We start from the raw sequence: 21467 nt of genomic DNA, 5'->3' as shown, positions 1-21467 counted from the left end.
ATCAAGATCAAGATCAAGGTTCAAACACTTGGATTAAAATAAATTAAAATTCAAGATTAAGCTTGGGGGCTTTTTTATTTACTGTTGAAAAGAAGAATAAGAGGATTCATAGAGATTGTACACTCAAATTATTTGAATTTAAATATTACGATTGTTACAATATTTTTCGATTTTATTTTTATTTTCTTAGACGCAAATTTATTGTATGCGGTCACAATCAATTATTTCTTCTCATTAGAGCCAAGTTACAACAAGATTCTTTTCTGTATTCCTTAGTATCGACTTGAATTACCTGCTCTAGAAATATGCGTTGATTTAATTGGTTGTGTCATTGTACTTTTTTCCATCCAAATTACGGCCAAAAACTAAAGAAGAAAAACATAAAAATCCTAGGCACATGATGACATGTGAAGCATTGACCAATTAATTGGGCCCCATAAATGACACCACAGTCTTACAGAATAAAGTTGAGCCTGCCGACGGGGAATTCCAGAGAGTCTGTCCAGCTGCGGTAGAACCTAGAATCAGCTAAAGTTGAGGGATATGGACATATGGACATGGTGAACGTTACATACGTACTGATTAGGGGCTGAAGTGCACAAGTAGCCTCTTTTGAGGTTACTCTTTATATTCTCTCTCTATTTTACAAAGACAATCCATGCACTACAAAATTTATTCTAGCCCTTACGGACAACTTTAGCTCATCATGTCTAAAGTTTGGTCATACTTTTCTTTATTGTTCTTCTGCATCTTTAACGCTACAAGATCAATGCCCCAATAACTACACAACAGAGTTGTAATTCACTAGTTATTTCATATGCTCCTTGAATTTGAAAAAACACAGCGTATTCCTCAAAGAGGAATTTTCATAAACTGCTATTGTTTAGTGGTTATTAACTTTTTATAGCTACCATATACGTAATAACTTTCTATAATTACTATTCACTTGTTACGGTAGTGTATTCGCGCTGCTGTATTCATGAATACAACAACAAAAAGTGCCTAAAATCAGGGCAGTCCAGCTGTACGCGTATGTATTCACATGTATTCACGCTAGGGGTGTTCTTCGGTCGGTACAGTATGGTATTTAGATATTTCGGTTCGGTATTTTCGGTATTCGATTTCTTAAAATGCTATACCAATACCGTACCTAATTAAATTCGGTATAAGTTCGGTTTTTCTCCTTTCGATTTTGGTTTATTCGATTCGGTAACTTCGGTTTATTCAGTTTGAATACTAACTAGTGCAAGAGTTATAGACTGTAATATTCTTAATTAAAGTACTCAAAAGTACAAAACTAAAAACATTTGTTGACAAAAGATTTGTCAAAAACCAGCAAATATCAACCCAGAGAGAGAAAATTGTACATAGAGGAATAAATTTGATCATTAGAAATGTCTTGTTCCTTGCTTAGAGTTGATTTATGAACTTAAAGAATATATATATATATATATATATATATATATATATATATATATATATATATATATTCGGAACGGTTTCGGTATTTTATTTTAAAATACCAAATACCATACCTAATACCAATTTTTTTTAAGCTTAAATCAAATATCATACGAATACCAAAATATTGAATACCTAATACAAAATATTTCGGTTTCAGTATGGCAATTCGGTATTTACCAAATTATGCACAACCTTTCGCGCCATGTATTCATGAATACAGTAACGACAATCACCTTAAAAATAGGTCTGTCCAGTTGCCTAATAACGAAAATAATATTAATTAGCGTGATACACTCCTAATATAACTCAACAAAATCAATTCTAACATGCCTCATTATCAACCCAATTAATTGGAATAATTTTTCAGTTATATATAACTATTGTATTTAGTGTGTTTCAATATATATATTTTTTAGTGTAGCATTCATTAGATTCAATGTTTGTATTTACTGTATTTGCTATTTTATATTCAGTGTATTCAAATGTATTTGTATTAACAGTATTTTAGTTATTTCTAATACATGTTATTACTGATGTATACATTATATTAAAACTGAAAATGGAGGCGAACAAAAATGAAGGCCCTCAAATCTTCTCCGGCATAGAAAATATTGAAGTATCAGTCGTTCATGTTACCATACCCATGCTCTACTCGGATTATTCCAATATCGTTTTTGCTTCCCGTACAGTGGCCTTAGCCTCAGAGCGACGAGAGAGAAGAGAGAGATCACATTGAGTAGAAAGAAATATGTAAGAGGCCATTTGCAATAATTAAACAACAAAAGAAACTCTCTGTTATAAATTATCTCATCTAAAGGAAGTTTCAAAGCATAAAATAGCTAAAGAAGGTAGGAAAAAAGGAGAAACTCCAATATGTAGCTTCCATAAGAATGTCTTTTATATAGTTGCACATTAGATAACAGAAGATTTGAAGAGAGTGAAACGCAGCATATTATCTTAGAAGAGAGAGAGGGAGAAGGAAGAGAGAGAGAGAGAAAGAAGAAAAATTCTGAGAGAGAATCATGTGTTAATTGAAAGAAAGAGAGAAGAAAATCATAAATAGTGTATTTTATGCCTCAATTGTAGTATATACCATAAATACCTATTTTGCTATAAAATATAAAAGGTAGCTATAGAAAATAATATTTTAAAATGATTTTAGTTTATAATAAATAGGGTGTATACCTTTGTTATAGGAAGTAAAATTTTCTTCCTCAAAACCATTTAATATTTCTTGTTTCAGTATTTGCCAAACCGCTTGGGCACTAGGCCCAATGTGAGTTGGATCACTTAGCCACGCTTCATAATTAGGAAAATGAGCAACATGGAAATACATAATGCTTATTCGAAGAAGATGATGGAGAGTTGACCGAAATGTGCACTAAATACTTTTCGAGGGATCTCCTCTAAGGTATAACTATCGAAATTATGAGCATCAACATATAAGGTCCAGATCCATGTGGTAGTATCAGATCCTTTAGCTATTAGTCTTGAGAAATGACCCGGTATGACTCATTCCGTGAAACAAGTTTTTATGGGATCCCTTTCTACCAAAATTTTAACTTCTGGTTCTGGCGAATAAATAATCATCGAGTCCTTTTTTCGGACAACACATACAAAGAGACCTGCCAACATTCAAATAATTAGTGAAACTTAGAGATAGATAGTTATTTCTATAATTAGTTCGTTTCGCTTCTATTTCTCTATCTGTTTTCTTTAGTTATTTACTAGAACAATTATGATCCGGAAGTGATTTGGGGCAAGTGTTCGGATCTATTATGACATAGCTTTAAGGCGCTTAACGGACCTTTTAACCTTCTAAAAATCTTTTTGAGCTTTGGATCGGCAAAAGTTTGGTTATTGTTATTTTTAGATAATTCAGTTTTTTTGATAACTTTAGACCATCGTTCTAAAAGTTCACTAATTAGTAATTACCTGCATGATCATTTCTACATTCTTGTTCTTTTTGTACATTGATTACCTGTACGTAACATAAAACTATGACACTAAAAATGAGTATCTCTGCTGATTTTTTTTAAAAAAGTCTAGTATTTGAGACCAACAGATACCAGCACACGAAAAGGTACACCTAATGTTCTCCAAAATCATCCTAATTATTCTTACTCAATTTCCACACAAGTTGAGAACAAGGGCACCTAAATAACATATGTTCCACATTCTTGTTCTCCAGAAGGACAAATTCACACAACCCATCCCCCATTCTCTTAGCAAGTCATCATTTACGGGTAAAAAATGTTTAAGCTTATTTCAATCCCCAGTGTCTTAAGGAAATCACAAAAGGATTTATGAACTGGATATTTGAAAAACTTCAATCTCTACCATTAAACATCTCATTTCCTAATATAGCATCCCAATTTTACCTTATACATAGTTCTTAGATTTTGTATAATGTCATATTAATCTATCTTCTGTTCCTGTCATTAACATCTTCCTTCCGGATCAAAAAGCCTATGTTATAACTCTTGTATTTTCCTTGCGTGCACATTCTTATTAATTAATTAATTCATTCATTCATAAACCTTCAAATTCATATCGAAAGATCCTTGTATACATTTACACTTTCTCTATTGGTGACCCTCCACTTCAATCACTTAATCAACAATTCAAACCTCCAGAATATACTTCATCATATCCAACATTTGGATGATGCAAGGCATTGAGGACTGAATTATTAGGAAAATATTTGCTCTTCAGCACTCTAATAAACATGCAATCGAAAATACTATTTTTATGAGTACCTTATACTATTCATGAAATGATATTTGCATTTCCTTTTTTTAACTAAACCAACACCCAACAGAATTAAAAACGATGATGTATTACGGTGAAAAAAAAGCGACGAGTTATTACCGTGTCCGGCCGGTTTATGTGAACCTACCACTCGAAACGATGAGAAAATACGGTTATGGCGCAAAAACCTAACGATCTCCTGAAGATGACACCTTCGCTGCATCAAGAAAACAGACAATGTTTCCGCCATCCTCCGCCGCGTCCACCGCCACCTCCACCACCATCTTCCACCGCTAGTCCTTCAACGAACCCCAAAAATTTCGCCCCAATTCACTCCACAAATTCGACTTCGTCATCATCATCCGCGTTCGATCAATTACCCAAAAGGGTCACAAGGGACCTCCCCAATTTGTCAGATTGTCACGGCTGCCGTCTCCGAATCAACCACACTGATCCCAGCGACCGCCTTCAAACCCTAGATAGCGTTTGGCGGATAGTCCTTCTTTGCAAGAAGTGCATCAGGAGTGTCAATTCCGGCCAAACATGCCCTTACTGTTTCAACAACACGGCTGATTCTGATTGTTTCAAATGCAACAGCTGCAAAAGGCATGTCCACAAGGACTGTGTTATCAGGTATGGGAATTCTGCACCTTGGTCTTATTCGTCTAGGGACGAAGAACAAGTAGTAGAAGAAGAAGAAGTAGGGGTAAAGTCGGGATTTTCGGTTTGTATAGATTGTTGGGTTCCAACATTCTTTAGGAAATCAATTGGGGTTTGTAAAAAGCATGTGTTGAAGACACAAAATTATACTAGTAGTTATGTTAAACCATTTGAAGAAATTAGTAACTTTGAAGCCAAAAAGACAGTTGTACTGGCGCTGGAAGCGCAGTATAAGACTTTGCGGAAGGCTGTCGTGGCAAAAAATGCCATGAACATGGCTAAGAATGCATCGGAATTAGTTGCTTCCAAGAAGGATAAGGATAAAGTGTTGCTGAAAAGCAGTAGTATAAGCAGTGATGATACTAATGAAACTGAGGTTGTAAATGACGCAGAATTGGCGTTTCAATTGCATCGCGCCATGAACAGCTCGCCACGAACTTCAAGAACCTTATGCCCTACGAATTCCAGCTATGTGGATGCTCCAGAAATGCTGGAATCAAGTAATGTGTCCTGTAATTTGTTAGAGTTGGGCCAGACTCTCTCTAATGATTCAGGTGAGAGGCTTAAGGTGTACTCTCGCACTAGGTTAAAGGGAAAAGTTGGCCAGACTAGTTCAGAGACCCAGCCTTGTGTTATAGTGTACTCTCGCACTAGATTAAAGGGAAAAGTTGGCCGAACTATTTCAGAGACCCTGCCTTGTGTTACAGTGTACTCTCGGACAATGTTGAAGGAAAAAGTTGGCAAGACTACTTCAGATGGCCCTCCTTGTGTTATGGTGTACTCTCGCACTAGGTTGAAGGAAAAAGTCGGCCAGATTAGTTCAGAGGCCCCACCTTGTGTTATAATGAAGGAGCATGGTTCTTGTGTTGATTCTGATTGTTCAAAAGCTGAGTTACTTACTTACAAGCGGAGCAGACTAAAGAGGAAGATGTGCGAAGAAAGGGTTGGTTTATCTGACCTTATTAAAGCGGAGCACAATCTTGGTGATGACTGTAGAGATTTTTGTGGTCTTCAAATTTCTCAACGAGAAGGTTCACAGCATAACTTGCATTTGCGGGATTCTATCACCTTGTGCCCCTTGAGTTCTGATGGAGATAATACTGTTGGCGAGATTTGTGCAAAAAATACAATGCAGGCCGAAAGCTGCAATGCGCAGGAGGACCGCTGTTTGTTAAAGTACAGCAAAAGGAAAAAATGCTCTGAGCCTGTGTCAGATGTGCATGAAGATACGTTTCCTTGTCCAACCCCTGATCCCGGCATACCTACAAATTGGCCCGTGGAATCCAGGACATCATCAAATGTCTGACATTTGAGCTAGTACTTGCGTTAGTGGTTCTTCGCCAGAAGTCTGAATTATACAGGTAAAAGGATTCATCATTCTCTTTGATAATCTTGTTGTACTTTTTATCTTGATCTATGAGTGCGTTGTTTATCATTTGTGAAGTTCATTTTACCTCAGCTCGCTTTTTTTTTTATTTCTCTGAGGCGGGACATCACATGCGGTGCCGAATTTGACTTAGTGACTTGTATGAACTACAATCTCTTTCGGTTTATTGTCTTTCATTTTTTTGGGCTGCTGCTGCCCTTTATTGTCTGCCATTTGAAGTTGTTCTGAAGCTGTTAGATGTAAAACTGATAAAAACTAATGAGGGAAAAGGGAGTGGAAGTTGTGGTTGTACCGCCAGTTACTTCCCTTTTAACGTATTGTTTCACCTAAGTTTGGATTGGGTATGCGCGTGGAGTTTTGAAAATAAAATTTATCTTTTTGTTTTCCCTAGTTACTTCTATTTTAACGTATTGTTTCACCTAAGTGAAACTGGTCACCCTAGACCATTGAGTGCTCTGGCTCGGGCCATTGACTTCATACACCCTATTTATATAGATTTTGCGAAAAATAGCTTTATCACATCTTGATTGGTACGCCATCAGAACACACTTTACACAAAGTAAAGGATGTAAGCTCCGCTCAGTGGATTGACTGTTCTGGTTGCATCATAGGTTCTCTATCACTCTAAATATGGTCTTTTCAATCCCCGTCGTGTATGTAAATTATCAGATATGGAAGAGTACTTAGGCTTAGACGGTGGTCCCGCTTTCTCGGTATAAAATGATTAAAGTTCGAACACGCAATATTTTACTAGGAAGGACATGAGAACTAATCGACAAGGCTATTTACCATTTTCAGTCAGATCTTGTAATCTTTACAATTACAATGTACTAAGCCATTTCCTTCAAAAACTGATGAATTGATATCTTACAATTAGAAAGATGTTTGGAGCCATAGTACTATCTTTAGATTTTGGAATCGCCCAAATCTAACGTAATAGGCTTGGCTAGCTCACATTTCTCGGCAAAATCCTAAATTCCTTTTATGAATTGATTTCTCCGAGTGGACAGTAATTTCAGCTACAGCAACTTTTCTCTTTTCGACCAGTTGTTTGTCTTATCTGTTTTCTTCCCTCTTTCCTGTTACTTGCTCGCTATTTCCTTTTCTGGGCACTTTTGAGCATACAACACTGATGATACAGTTATAATTATTTACAGACCGCATTCTAGTATAAAAAGTTGAATTGCTTGGACCTGTTTCAAGTATATTGCGATGTGTCACATCAAATTGAAATCCGACACAAACTTGAATAATTAATATACTTATTCTGTAAGGAAAATGAAGTCCATTATCTCCATGTCTCTAGTGAAAAAGCTTCACCCGTATTGGTAAGTGATAACTAGATTGCATATTTGTAAGGCTTTGAACCTTTTTTTGATAACTGAGAATTTCCTGAGGGCAAATAGCGCAAGGTTTGAAACTCGGTGGATGATGTGCCCGCTTCTCAACCTTTTTCCACTTAAATACCAAGATTTTGTCTTTGGTAGAGCTCGAACGCGTGATATGCGCCTAACCCACACATCACGCACTGCACTTTTACCACTAGGCCAAAGCCTTGGGGGCAAAGGCTTTGGATTTTAAAGGTGTCTTGTTTTTGTGGATAATATATAAGAGGTGATTCCCTCATAAAGTTCAGAATCCTAGAATGAAAAGCAGCTTCCCAGAGAGATGCAATGAAGATATTAATGAATAGTGATATCGTTCATAAAAGCTGACGTCAAAAAATCTTTTATTAAGCAGCTTCCAAGAGAGAACTTCATTACTATGACATCATACTCGCCTGTGCCCCTTGGACCAAATAGAAATATGTAGGAGGGAAATCATGTTCTGTTAAATATGCACTTCTGATGTTCTCGGCGTAATGTACACAGTGGTATAAAATGGATATAATTTGCTGTTCAGCAAATCGGAAGTATAGGATGTTTTCCCGTTCTCCTTGGGCCGGGGGTGGGGGAGAGGGATTATTTGTATGTGTGTTGTCTTCTTAGTTACAGAAGCAGAGAGTATGTCAAAGGAAAGCATTTATCCTGCTGAGCTCATAGGTTATATGCATTTGTAAGCTGGCTTGTGATAGGCTTAATAGCTGCTGAAAGGGACATATTTTAGTAGACCAGTCTCTTATTGAATCAAAATATTAGTGGTTTTGATGAGCATTAACTCTTTTTCGTTCTCTCGTTTTTTTACAAGAAAAATTGTTTGGTAACTAGATTCCCTTTGGAGTTTGCTTTGTTCGAATAAATGAATGCGATAATACAGGGCATCTTTTAACCCATCAATATATCATAAGGATCTTTGAGAAATTATGGATGAAAAGTTGTGCATTGATCTCTTGACAACATTATTCATTGCACTGGGATTTATCTCTAATTTGCATTTGATTTTTGTTTTTGGCAGGAAACTACACCTGTGAATAACTACCCGATATCAGATACTGTAGTGTAATGTAGATGAATTTTTTTTCTTCATAAAGAGTACATTGCCTGGAAAGTTGCAATCTGTGTTGTTTAAGTTAAAGACGGTCATGAAGTGAATTTTGTATGTGCTTGTGCTTATCAGAATGTAAGAGAATATGCAGGGATAATTCAGAATGTAAAACAAATAAGGTACTTAAAACAAATTAAGAGGCAGAAATAGATGACTGTTTTTAACACACAACAGAAATGAGCTACTAAGACGGGATTATTGCAAAAACGGATGTGAAATAAATACAACTATTGTTTGAAATGTACATAAACATAATTCAAATCTAGAACTACCCAAGGACAAGTGGTAGCCACATCCGGAAGGCACGAACATCTTCAGAGTCGGCCCCTCTCATCCACCACAGCTTCGCTCCAAAAATCTGCACACAAAGTGTAGTATGAGTACAATCGACACCATGTACTCGGTAAGTATCTTGACTAACCTCGGTGAAGTAGTGACGAGACTTTTTAGTTAAAAGATACTCACCGATATAACCTGCACAGTAAACGAGCAATAGAATGATACTACAATATAACAGAAAAAAGAGTACACGAAACGAATATGCGAAGCAATAAATGAGTACTAGAAGAGATTACAATTTAGCATTTCCCAATATCTCGACCAATCCTTTCCTTAGAGCGATAACCAATAACCACGATAGTAACTCCATGACTTTCATAGTGTGAGAAATGTATTCAAGATATCAAGTCAATGGCACGGCAACACCCTTTGTGCATTTATCTCATCCTCGCCAAATATATGTGTAACAGTACCAACCGAGTGAAAGAAATGCCAATAACAGTAATGACAAAGTGAAAAATACACAGATAACAATAACGAACAAGGCAGTACATATGGTCAACGGTAGCAGACTAGGTAGGAGGCATAGAAATAATGACAGCAATTTGGAAAGAATATAAATTCTACTAACTAGCATGATAGAAGGCCTAGGTGTAGATATAACAAACAAGAGGGAAAGCATGATCTTTTTGAGCTAAACATGACAACATCTAGCCAAACACGAGAGTAAATAAATTATGGTCTTGCAGTTCTAAAGCAACTTAACTAAGACTGCTAACTCCGTCAATTTGACTCCTCCTCCAAAAAAATAGTTCAAATTTTTGCTTGCATCTTAATTCAGCTTTCTCTGCTTATGTCAATTTGATGACTACCTGAAACAAATAAATCAGATCTTCTATTTCATCTCTGATAAAGTTCCTCTAGTATCTTCTGCTAGTTAAGCTTTGTTTTCTTTTAGGAACTTGCTAGTATCCCTTTTCTTAAGAGAATTAACATTGTTGTCGTCTTCGTCGTCTCCTTTCTGGCAAAAATTTCTTGAGCGAACAGCCTTAGGGAGGTTTCATCACAGCAATAGTAAGAGAATGGGGACGACATTTCCATACCTTTGACTAAATTAAGCATCTTGAATAAAGATTCAACTTTGGTATTAATTGTAATCTTCTAATTAAATATATAGTTTATATATTTCAAGAAACCAAATTCATATAAGAATATTTCAGTTTGTTTATCCTTTGACTTAACATTTCATATAAAATGGAAGAATTTAAAATTTTGTTGCCTCATGTATGTCCTAATATTTGTGTGAATATAAAACTTTGAAACTTGTGGTCTTAATAATATCATATTAATTATGTGGTTATAAACGTTTTTTTATTAAGAGAAATATTAACATTGTGGCCTTAAACTTGCATTAGGGTAGGTTGTCTACATTAGGGTAGGTTGTCTACATTGAACGTGAGATGCTTTGTGTACCGAGCTGGCCTTCTATTAAACTTGTGGTCTTAAATATGTCCAGATGAAATAATGAAAAAATTACATAATACAGTCGCTCTATAAAATAATACCATGTAAATGTATATTAATGTATAATATGCATATTTTATACATAATCGGTGTATATTTGACTAACAGATGTAATCAGCGACCGCCCAAATGTGTAACTTGTCCTAAAATAATTAACACCGAAACAAAATATGGAAACCTGCCAATACACCCAATCCGACCCACTAAAGCTAAAATCCACCAATAAATTTTGCTTAGTTACAACTGAACACCGGAAGTTATTACATCCCTTTCTATTAGAAGGCAGAGGTATTTCTGATCCATGAGATCCTTTGCTTAATCGCGATGCCTAATGAGTATGCTCTATCTACCCCAAAATCGAAATATCTTGAAACTGGGGAATAAGGAGACACTTCTACGTTTGTTATCTCCTCATTCCGCATGATCTGATTTTCCAAATGCAGAAAATGACACTTTCAATAATTATTTTAGTACATGGTACGAGCTTATTGTTCATTTAACTCAAAACTGAGATTATTTTAATAGATAAAAAATCCCTATCTCAGCCAAAAAAAAAAAAAAACACACACTATTGTGGGAAGTACTGAATTTACTCTACCAACAGAAAGATCTGGAAAACTAAGAACATAACCACAACACAAGTGAAGTTGTATGCTCCAAGGGCAGGACACTATAAACTGAACGTGGAGGGAGCTTCAGGGGGCAGCTCTGGTCATGATTTCCTGATAAAAGAAGTATCAGATGACCAAAAAGTCACGGTTTCATCAATTTTTAGCTGGAAATTTACTGAAAGATAGAACTAATGTGAATGCAATAATGAAATAATCATAGTCTTTGAGAGTCTGAGACGGAGAGAACTAGCAACTTTTGCAGACTGAAAAAAGAAAACAAATGAGATGACAGAAAAAAACAGACTCCTATCCAACGGAGAAGTTACTATTCTATGCAGTATACATGGTAAACTAAAGAAGACAAGCTAAGACATGATTAAATTTCAAGGCCAGGCAAAAATAGGCATCAATTAGCAAACATCTTAACGATAAGTGACAATAATTCATTCTTTTTAATAGGTAAAAGCTCTAAATTAAACATTAATTTCATCCACATCACAGAGGAATAACTTTAGTCTACTGTAACAAAGTCTAGAAGGTAATAAGCAGAATCATCACTTGGCGTGTTTTTTATTTGCAAGAAATTAACCCTTGTGGAATCCTCTGAAATCATTGGAAGTTTCAGCAGTATTCTGCTTTTTCAAACCTTTTCTCCCACCAAATCCAAACTTGGAGTCCCTGAATTCCCTGGTTTTCCTCTTTTTGCCTGGCTCCTTCCCTTTTCCACCAAATGTCGCCTTTCCTCCTGAACGATCTCCAGGAGATACACCAGGGTCTATTCTTATTTGACCTCAGAAAGGGTTTAGTCCCATCTTCATCAATAGCCAAATCCAGGCTGCCAGCACCCTTTTTATCGAAGCCACTCTGCTGCCTCTTCTTCATCCACTTTTTAACAGACTCAATTTCCTGCTTCTTCTGTTTAGCCCTTTCTTTCATCTTCTGTGCCTCTACTTCCTTGGCCAGTTTCTTGTTCTCTCTGGCCTTTCTCCTCTCCGCAACCTCCGGAATCTTCCTCATCTCAGCCAAGAGTCTTGACCTTGACTTTCTCCATGTGAGTATCAGGCTTCACCATTTCCATATAATCACAGGGTCTAAAAAAAGGTTCACCCTTTGACTGAAAATTGAGAAAGGCTCGGCGTACACCCTCCAACGCTTGCATGTAGAAAGAGAGATCCTTGGCACAGTCATCATTCACATCCACCCCTTCTTGCTCCTCCTTCTTGTCGAAGTTAAGCCTGCGACTCCAATCCAAACCATCAGGCAAACCGAAATCTCTCAGCTTGTCAAATAAACCATCCCAGTTATATACAGCATTCTTTGAAGGTTCAGCCAACTTTACAACTTGCTCATCCTCTTCTTCTGATTCCGTTTCTGGCTCGTAATCCTCATGCTCCGGGTTCATCATGCCCAATTCATCCGTAACCATCATACTCTCACACTTCCTGGTGAGAACAAAAATTATAATATTAGAGAGCTAACTCTTTCTATTTGTACTACATATTCTATGTGTTGGCCCAAGTGAAAGTTTGTTTTGAAGATTGACAAAGGAAGCTCAGGCATGAACTAAGTCCATCCTTGTGTGCATAGACACTGGCAGATTCGAGCATGTGAGATGCAAGTGAAGGAGATAAGCTTAACTTGGTATAATTGATATCTCCTGATCGAAAAGGTTGCATAATTGATAAGGAGAAGGACTCCTTACTCAAAGAGAACACTATCCAAAATAAGGGAGGAGTTAGAAGTTGAGATCAACTAGAACTCTTCCACCAAGGAAGAGTAGCATTAGAACTCTAGTTATTTCTTCATCTACTAACTCTATATATAGCAGGATGTTCTCATTTTATAGGCACGCACAAAAGCAAAAGTTAAACGTAGGTTGAGAGAAAAATAGCAAGGCATTTTGCAAGCAATTCGTGTGTGATTCAAATGTGCAAACCTGAAACTACATGAACCAGATAGAAGAACCAGTTCCAAGTGTCTGTCTTTTATTCTAGTTCAATTGTAGTATGTGTTTTCATATTGTACCTTTCAGCTTTATCTAGAGGCAATTGTAATAGGTACTCAGAGTATTCAAGTTAGAGTTAACTTGAAGTTGTCGCAACAGTTAGAGGCTGGTTGCCACAACGGGATTAAAGTTAATCCTAGGTTTACAAAAGTGTTTTGTAAATGCAGTTTTTGGCTCAGTGATTTAGTGGAAAGTTTGAGAAAATCCTACTAAGAAGTAGGTCGTGTTTTTTTCACCTTTTGAGTCAGGTGTTTTTCATGTAAAAATACTTGTGTTCTTTACTTTCCGCATTTACTATTTCAGCAATAGTAGGTTAAGGAACACTTAGAAAAACCAGGTCCTTCCATAATCAGTTTAAGCGAAAAATTGGACACCACACAAATAACCCCCCTCTTGTGTGGTATTGAAGTTAAAATATCAATTGGTATCAGAGTAGGTTATCCTTGAAGAGGCAAACACCTGAGAAGATCAAGATGAGTGCACCACCTGGAAACTGGGAAGAGCAATCCACTGCTATACCACCACTCTTCAACGATCAGTACTACTCCTGGTGGAAGAACAGGATGAGAGATCACATCATTAGAGAAAACTATGAGCTGTAGGGCATTGTTATTGATGGACCACTGGCTACACTGAAGAAAAATGCTGAAGGAGTAGATGTGCCAAAGGCAAGAGCTGACTGCACTGCTGATGACTTGAGAAAATGGGTGAAGAATGCTAAAACCAAGAAATGGCTTGTTTGTGGACTTGGTCCAGGCGAGTACAGCAGGATTCAAAGTTGCACCACTGCTAAAGAAATTTGGGACACTCTGCAAGTGGCCCATGAAGGAACACCTCAAGTGAAGAGGTCTAGAGGAACTCTACTATATTCTCAATATGAGAATTTCACCATGAAAGAAGGGGGAACCATCCAAGAGATGTATACAAGGTTCACCACATTGACAAATGAACTTAAGTCTCTTGGAAGGATTATTCTTGAAGAAGACAGAGTTGAGAAGATTTTGACAAGGGTTCTGCCAGTTACTTGGGAGAATAAAATCATTGCCATTCAGGAATCAAAAAATATTGCCACTCTTAAGTTGGATGAGCTAATTGGAAATCTCACTGCTTATGAACTTAGAAGGCAAACCGTGAAGATGGATGTACCCAAGAAGGAAAGGAGTCTGGCACTCAGAATCACTGAAGGTTCTGATCTTTAAGATGATGAAATGGCTATGATCACAAAGGACTTCAAGAAGTACCTAAGAAGAGGTTAGGGTCCTTCAAGAAGTGGGAGCTATAGCAGACCAAAGGTTCCTAAAAAGCAAGCACTTATGGCAATTGGAGAATCTGATGAAGAAACCGAAGTAAGTGTAATTCATCTCAAAGACAAGATTAAATTTTTGTCTAAAGAAAGGTTATCTAAGTTACTTCTAGATTTAACCGATGAATCAGAGGATGTAAACAATGAAAATGAACAGTTGTCTAAGGAATGTGTGATTTTGAAAGCAAAGTATAAGAACCTGGAATTTAGGGTTAGTGAGACTATAAGTGAAAATACTGCTTTAAAGAACCAGGTTCATACACTTGAATCAAATGTCCTAGAACTTAGTTCTGAAAATCTAAAACTGAAATTAGGAACATGTAAGAAGACAACTGATTGCACACAACTCACTCTAGAAGAAAATGTAGATAAACTAAAAGATGAGTTGTATAAGAAGGATGAGCAGGTAAGAATTTTGAAGGAGGATCTAGGCAAGGTCAAGTATGAACTAGACAGAACTTGTAAATGGAACAGGTCCTCCGATACACTTTCATGGCTACAAGAACATCACAGTAGAAATAGAAGAGGACTTGGCTTTGGGAATCTGCCACCTAAATGGGATCCCAAAAGCAAGTACCTTACACTTCCTAAAAACAAGATTTGTACTCACTGTGGTTAAACAGATCACTATAAAAGTGAATGCACTGCAAAAGAAAAGGCAAGTCAAAAGAACAAAGAATTTGTTCAAGGGAAGAATAGGCTACCAAGTTGGGCTAAAAAGAATTTGATTCGTCTGTTTGCCTATAGAAAGGGATCCAAACTAGTTTGGGTTCCTAAGACTAACCCCTGATTTCCTTTTGCAGGTCCAAGTGAAGGGGAGCAGCCAAATATGGTACATGGACAGTGGTTGTTCAAAGCATATGACAGGAAGCAAGAACCAATTCCTTTCACTTGAGGACCTCAAATGAGGTAATGTCTCCTTTGGAAATGGGAAGAAAGGTGAGATCATTGGGGTTGGAAAGGTAGGTTAGACTGATTCTCACTCTATTGAGAATGTCTACTTGATAGATGACCTAAAATACAGTCTAATCAGTGTATCACAACTGTGTGATAGAGGTAACTTGGTAGCATTCACCTCTACCAAATGTTTTGTGATTAATCTTACCACTGACAAGATTGTTTTGCAGGGAAAAAGAGCGAACAATATATATATTGTAGATCTGTCCACACTTTCAGAAAATGAACTCACTTGCTTAAGTGTGTTGGATAATGATCCAGTCCTTTGGCACAAGAGACTTGGACATGCCAGTCTGAGTCAACTCAACAAATTAGTCTCCAAGGACCTGGTGATAGGGTTGCCTAACATCAAGTTCAAGGAAGACAAAGTTTGTGAGGCTTGTGCAAGGAGGAAGTACGTAAGATCCTCTTTTAAATGCAAGAAAGTGGTAAGCACCACCAGGACGATGGAACTGGTACATATGGATTTTTGTGGTCCAATGAGAACATTAAGCAGATGTGGTAAAACATATGTGATGGTGCTTGTTGATGATTACTCTAGGTTTACTTGGACAACATCTAAAGATAAAGCATTTGATATGTTTACTTCTTTTGTTAGAAAAACTCAGAAATAACTAGGTAATCAACTTGCATCAATTAGGTCTTTTCATGGCACTGAATTTGAAAATACTAAATTTGCTGAATTTTGTGATGAGCATGGTATAGATCATAATTTTTCTGCTCCTAGGACTCCACAACAAAAAGGAGTAGTTGAAAGAAAGAATAGGACACTTGAAGATATGGCTAGGACTATACTTCTTTCTAGTAAACTGCCCCATAGCTTATGGGCAGAAACTGTAAATACTGCATGCTACATCATAAATAGGTGCATGACTAGACCTCTTGTAAAGAAGACTCCCTATGAGTTACTTAAAGGGAGAAAACCAAACATATCCCATCTTAGGGCATTTGGATGCAAGTGCTTTGTGCACAACAATGGTAAAGACTCCCTAGGTAAGTTTGATCCCAGAAGTGATGAGGGAGTATTCTTGGGATATTCTTCACATAGCAAAGCTTATAAGATCTATAACAAAAGAACTATGTGTGTAGAAGAAAGTGTTCATGTGGTTTTTGATGAAACTAACATTCTTTCTGAGAGGCAGGAACATGATGATGAAGCAATTGGGCTGGTAAGAAACTCAAATGAAACCACAGCCCAGACTGAAGATGCACTAGAGGAAGGAACGGGTGATGGAACAGGTTCTTCCACCCAGGGCAACATGACAGGGGGAATAGAACAAAGAGGAAATGATTCTCAAACCTCAAGGGAACCTGTCCATGAACCTATTCCACAACAACAAAACATTGAAGGAACACCAAGGGGAAACCAGTTGGTTGTGAAATCTTACAAGTATCAAAGTTCTCATCCCATTGAGAACATAATCACTTATCCAACCTCTGGAATCAAAACCAGATCTTCATTAAAAAATCTTTGTGCTTTTGATGCTTTCTTATCTCTTATTGAACCTAAAAATGTTGTTGAGGCTTTGCAGACTGGGTAAATGCAATGCAAGATAAACTCAACCAATTTGAAAGGAGTCAAGCTTGGTATTTGGTATCAAGACCTAAGGACAGATCAGTAATTGACACAAAATGCGTTTTCAGAAACAAATTTGATGAAGATGGAACAGTTACAAGGAACAAGGCAAGATTGGTGATTCAAGGATATAGCCAAGAGGAGGGCATAAACTATGATGAAACCTTTGCTCCAGTTGCAAGGTTGGAAGCAATAAGGCTCTTCATAGCCTTTGCTGCTTACATGGAATTCACCCTTCACCAGTTGGATGCCAAGAGTGCCTTCCTCAATGGCTATCTAAAGGAAGAAGTGTTTGTCAAGCAACCTCCGGGGTTTGAAAGCAAGGAGTGTCCCGATCATGTGTACAAGCTTTGACAAAGCACTTTATGGGCTCAAGCAAGCTCCAAGAGCATGGTATGAAAGATTATCAAAGTTCTTGCTTGAGCATGACTACAAGAGAGGTAAAATTGACAATACTCTGTTCTTGAAAGAAAAATGTAGAGATCTCTTGGTATTTCAGATATATGTTGATGATATAATCTTTGGAGCAACTACTGATAAGTTAAGTAAAGAATTTGCTAAACTAATGGGGAGCGAATTTGAAATGAGCACGATGGGTGAGCTTAATTTCTTTTTAGGCTTACAAATTAAACAAAATTCAAATGGAACTATGATCCATCAACATAAGTATGTAAAAGAGTTGTTTAAAAGGTTTAAAATGGAAGATTCCAAAGAAATTGACACTCTTATTGCAACAACTACAAAGTTGGATATAGATGAACCTGGTTCATCTGTTGATCAAAAGTTGTATAGGGGAATGATTGGCTCATTGTTATATCTCACTGCTAGTAGACCTGACATTGTTTTCAGTGTAGGCCTTTGTGCAAGATTTCAGGCGAATCCAAAGGAGTCTTACTTGACTGCTGTCAAGAAAATTTTGATGTCTATGGTATCCAAAAGGTAGTAATTTCAATCTAGTGGGATATGCTAATGACGATTATGCAGGTTTTCTTGTGGATAGAAAAAGCACCTCAGGTATGGCACATTTTCTTGGCTCATGTCTTGTGTCTTGGGCCACCAAAAAGCAAAATTCAGTAGCCTTATCTACTGCTGAAGCTGAGAATGTTGTTGCTGCTTCATGGTGTGCTCAATTGTTGTGGATCAAACAGCAATTAATGGACTTTGAAATTGATGTTGGTTGTATCCTTATTTTTTGTGATAACACTAGTGCAATTAGTATGACCAAGAACCCGGTTCATCACAAGAGAACTAAGCACATAGATGTTAGGCATCACTTTTTGAGGGATAACTACGAAAAGGGTTTGATCACTGTGGAATTTTGTGCTACTGACAAGCAAATAGCTGACATCTTCACAAAAGCCCTAAGTAGAGATCACTTTGAAAGGAACAGGTTAGAATTAGGGATGATTAAGATCACCTAAAAAGACTAGTTCAAAATTCACAATGAAAAAAAAAAGGATGAAAAAATATGAAAGAAAAAAAATTGGTTAGAAAATCTGTAAATTGTGTATATAATTAGATTAGATTTTGCTCAGTCTCATACTTTCAATAGTATACTCTTGTGTCATGTGCTAAAATGACTCATTAATCTCTAATGATATTTTCTCTATTTTGGAAAATTTAGACTTACACAAGAGAATTCTCAATGAATAACCTAGTTCACCAAGATCACTCAATATGTTTTCTAAATTCTGCATAATTTGAAATAATCATATTTGGATCATGATTAAAAGCAGAGTCCCATTAAATCCCAAATCTTTTCTTTTGGACTTATCTGTTACAAGTGAACATGTTCCGTTCAAAAGAGTCCTAACCGAATTGAATTGCCTAGATTCTAGGGATAGACTCCAACGTCTTTCCAAAACTGAAATTCAGTTTGATTAGACTTCTGAAAAGTTGTCGTTACCCCATTAATCATTTCTCTTTAAATTGATCATGCTTAGTGTCTTCTTCACTTCATCTTTTTCAAGTCGTCAAAATACTCTTCATCTTCTCTCATCTTCCAAACATAATCCAACTCTCTTCTTACATACCCAATCACAGAAATGGCAAACACTCCCGAGAATCCTTCATCACCACCACAAGAAACCACTTCCACACCCCCTATCACCCCTTCCACCACCCCAGCCTCTAAGAAAAGAGTAAAAATGATGGCTCGCAAGGTTGTCGTTGGTGGAGAGCAGATTCAGAAAATAAATGATCAATTGAAAGCGAGTAGGGAAGAAGAACCTCAGAAATCTGATGAATCGTTCAAATCTGCTACTGAGGGGAGAGAAATTGTTTCTTCTGAAACTGAACATGTATCTTCTGGCCCTAAAGTTACTCCTAAAATAATTTCTGAGAAACTTTCCGCATTTATTATTTCAGCAATAGTAGGTTAAGGAACACTAAGAAGAACCAAGTCCTTCCATAATCAGTTTAAGCGAAAAATTGGACACCACACAAATCACCCCCTTTTGTGTGGTATTGAAGTTAAAACATCACTATGTGAAGCTCAAATAAAGGATGAGGGTTGATGAAGGTCGAGTACAAATTCAGCTCCACGGAATTCAAACTAAACTTGTCTTACATATTCTTATTTATGGAAAGGGTATAATTTGAAGACGCCATTGTTTAGCCACTAGAAAACTTAACCAGATGTTTGGACTTTACAACTGAATACTAACAATACAACAACAAAAAGTTAAACTTGCCAAATTTCAACCCAGGAACTGAACACTAACAATACAACAATAACAACTTTTTTTTAATAAAAGTAACGAATTTTTTTCTTTTAACAACCCCGTAGATTTTCTTTGTTTTCTTTTTTCCTTTATTTCGCTCCAAATTTGCAAGGATTTCTGTTTTCAGCCATTATCACGAGAGAAGCTAAATAACACTGCAAATTAAGCAGTAAATATCACAAAAAGGAAAAACACAATTATTAAGGTTTCCTTAATTTCACCCACAAAAAATCAATGGAGAAATAAGAGACAGAAAGAACTTACAACAAATGGAAGGATTCGAAAAGAGATGGAGAGACACTCCTGAGCTCTTGGGAGTTGGGACAAGGGTCTAGGGTTTTGGTCTTAAAATAAAATTGGTGGGCTAAAAAGTCTAAAACCAATATGTATGATTCTTGAAAATTTTAAACAAAAGTATACATGCTATTTATTATAAATCAAAATTATTTTAAAATATTATTTTTTATAACTACCTTTTATATTTTATAGCAAAATAAGTATTTGTGATTACGCTATTTATATTTTTCTTCTCTCTTATACAGCTATACATACCTATTTTTAAGGTGATTGTTGTTACTGTATTCATGAATACATGACGTGAATACATGTGAATACATGCGCGTACAGCTGGATTGCCCTTATTTTAAGCATTTTTTACTATTGTATGCATGGATACAGCAGCACAAATACATGTGAATACATGCGCGTACAACTGGACTGTCCTTATTTTAGGCATTTTTTGTTGCTGTATTCATGAATACATGGCGCGAATACATGTGAATACATGTGCGTACAGCTGGACTGCCCTGATTTTAGGCGCTTTTTACTGAATACATGTGAATACATACGCGTACAGCGGACTATCCTGATATTTAGGCTCTTTTTGCTATTGTATTCACGAATACAACAGCACGAGTACAGCGAATACACTACTGTAACAACTGAATACTAGCTATAGTAAGTAATTGCGTATATGGTAGCTATGAGAAGTTAATAGCTACTAAACAATAGTGGTTTCTGAAAATTACTCGTAATTCTTCCAACAAGAACTTTGGGTAAGAAAGTAAACGGGCTTAAAGATATTTGCGCTTACAAATTGAAATGGAGATTCTAAGAAATATGATCATTTAGAAAGAAGGGAAATGTCTAAATTTACACGTCTACTTTCGAATATTGTCTACATCTAACTTCTGTTATACTATTCGGTAAAATTTAACTCTACGGTTATACTATCTGACCAAATTTACCCCTACCATCAACAAACTTTTAAAAATTATCCCGCAATCCGTCAAGTGACCCAAAATCTCCTAAATCACATTAATTAAGTCACTTATTCTTCTTCTTGACCCATTATATCGAAATAGTTGGCATTTACCTGCTTTCTTAATTGATAAATAAAATAAGAAGAAATATTAAAATAATATAATGGTTAGTAAATAAATTATAGTAAATTGAAGAATCTAAATTAAGTAGCTTGTCTAAATTTTAAAATTATTTACAATCCCCCAACTTTAATGAATTCGTTGCACCAAAGATATGGAGGCTTTGCAAATATTATTGATAGAAGTTGAAGTTCCTTGAAGTCTTTACATTGTCGATTCAACTTTGTTTTAATCAAATGCCTACGCATTGTGCACTCTTAAGCTAGTGGATCGAACTCTATACTAACCAGACAGTAACAAAATATATTCGAATATACACATACATACATATAATACATAATAGACACATTGAATTCTACAA

At 36.4% G+C, this 21467-nt stretch overlaps 1 protein-coding gene and 1 pseudogene across 1 annotated transcript; one reads left to right on the top strand and one right to left on the bottom strand.

The window, feature by feature from the left end:
* Positions 1-4041: 4041 nt before the first annotated feature.
* On the top strand, positions 4042-8814 carry LOC104099961 (uncharacterized). The gene is made up of 2 exons (XM_009607096.4): positions 4042-6236; positions 8657-8814. Exon 1 carries the CDS (start codon positions 4391-4393, stop codon positions 6179-6181), a length of 1791 nt encoding a protein of 596 aa, XP_009605391.1. The 5' UTR covers positions 4042-4390; the 3' UTR covers positions 6182-6236; positions 8657-8814.
* Positions 8815-11536: 2722 nt separating this feature from the next.
* LOC104099962 (probable rRNA-processing protein EBP2 homolog) lies at positions 11537-20090 on the bottom strand (annotated as a pseudogene).
* Between the last annotated feature and the right edge of the window lie 1377 nt (positions 20091-21467).

Source organism: Nicotiana tomentosiformis, chromosome 1 (genome assembly GCF_000390325.3).
Source record: "Nicotiana tomentosiformis chromosome 1, ASM39032v3, whole genome shotgun sequence".
Lineage (NCBI taxonomy): Eukaryota > Viridiplantae > Streptophyta > Magnoliopsida > Solanales > Solanaceae > Nicotiana > Nicotiana tomentosiformis.
This window is presented reverse-complemented; position numbering and strand designations above follow the sequence as displayed.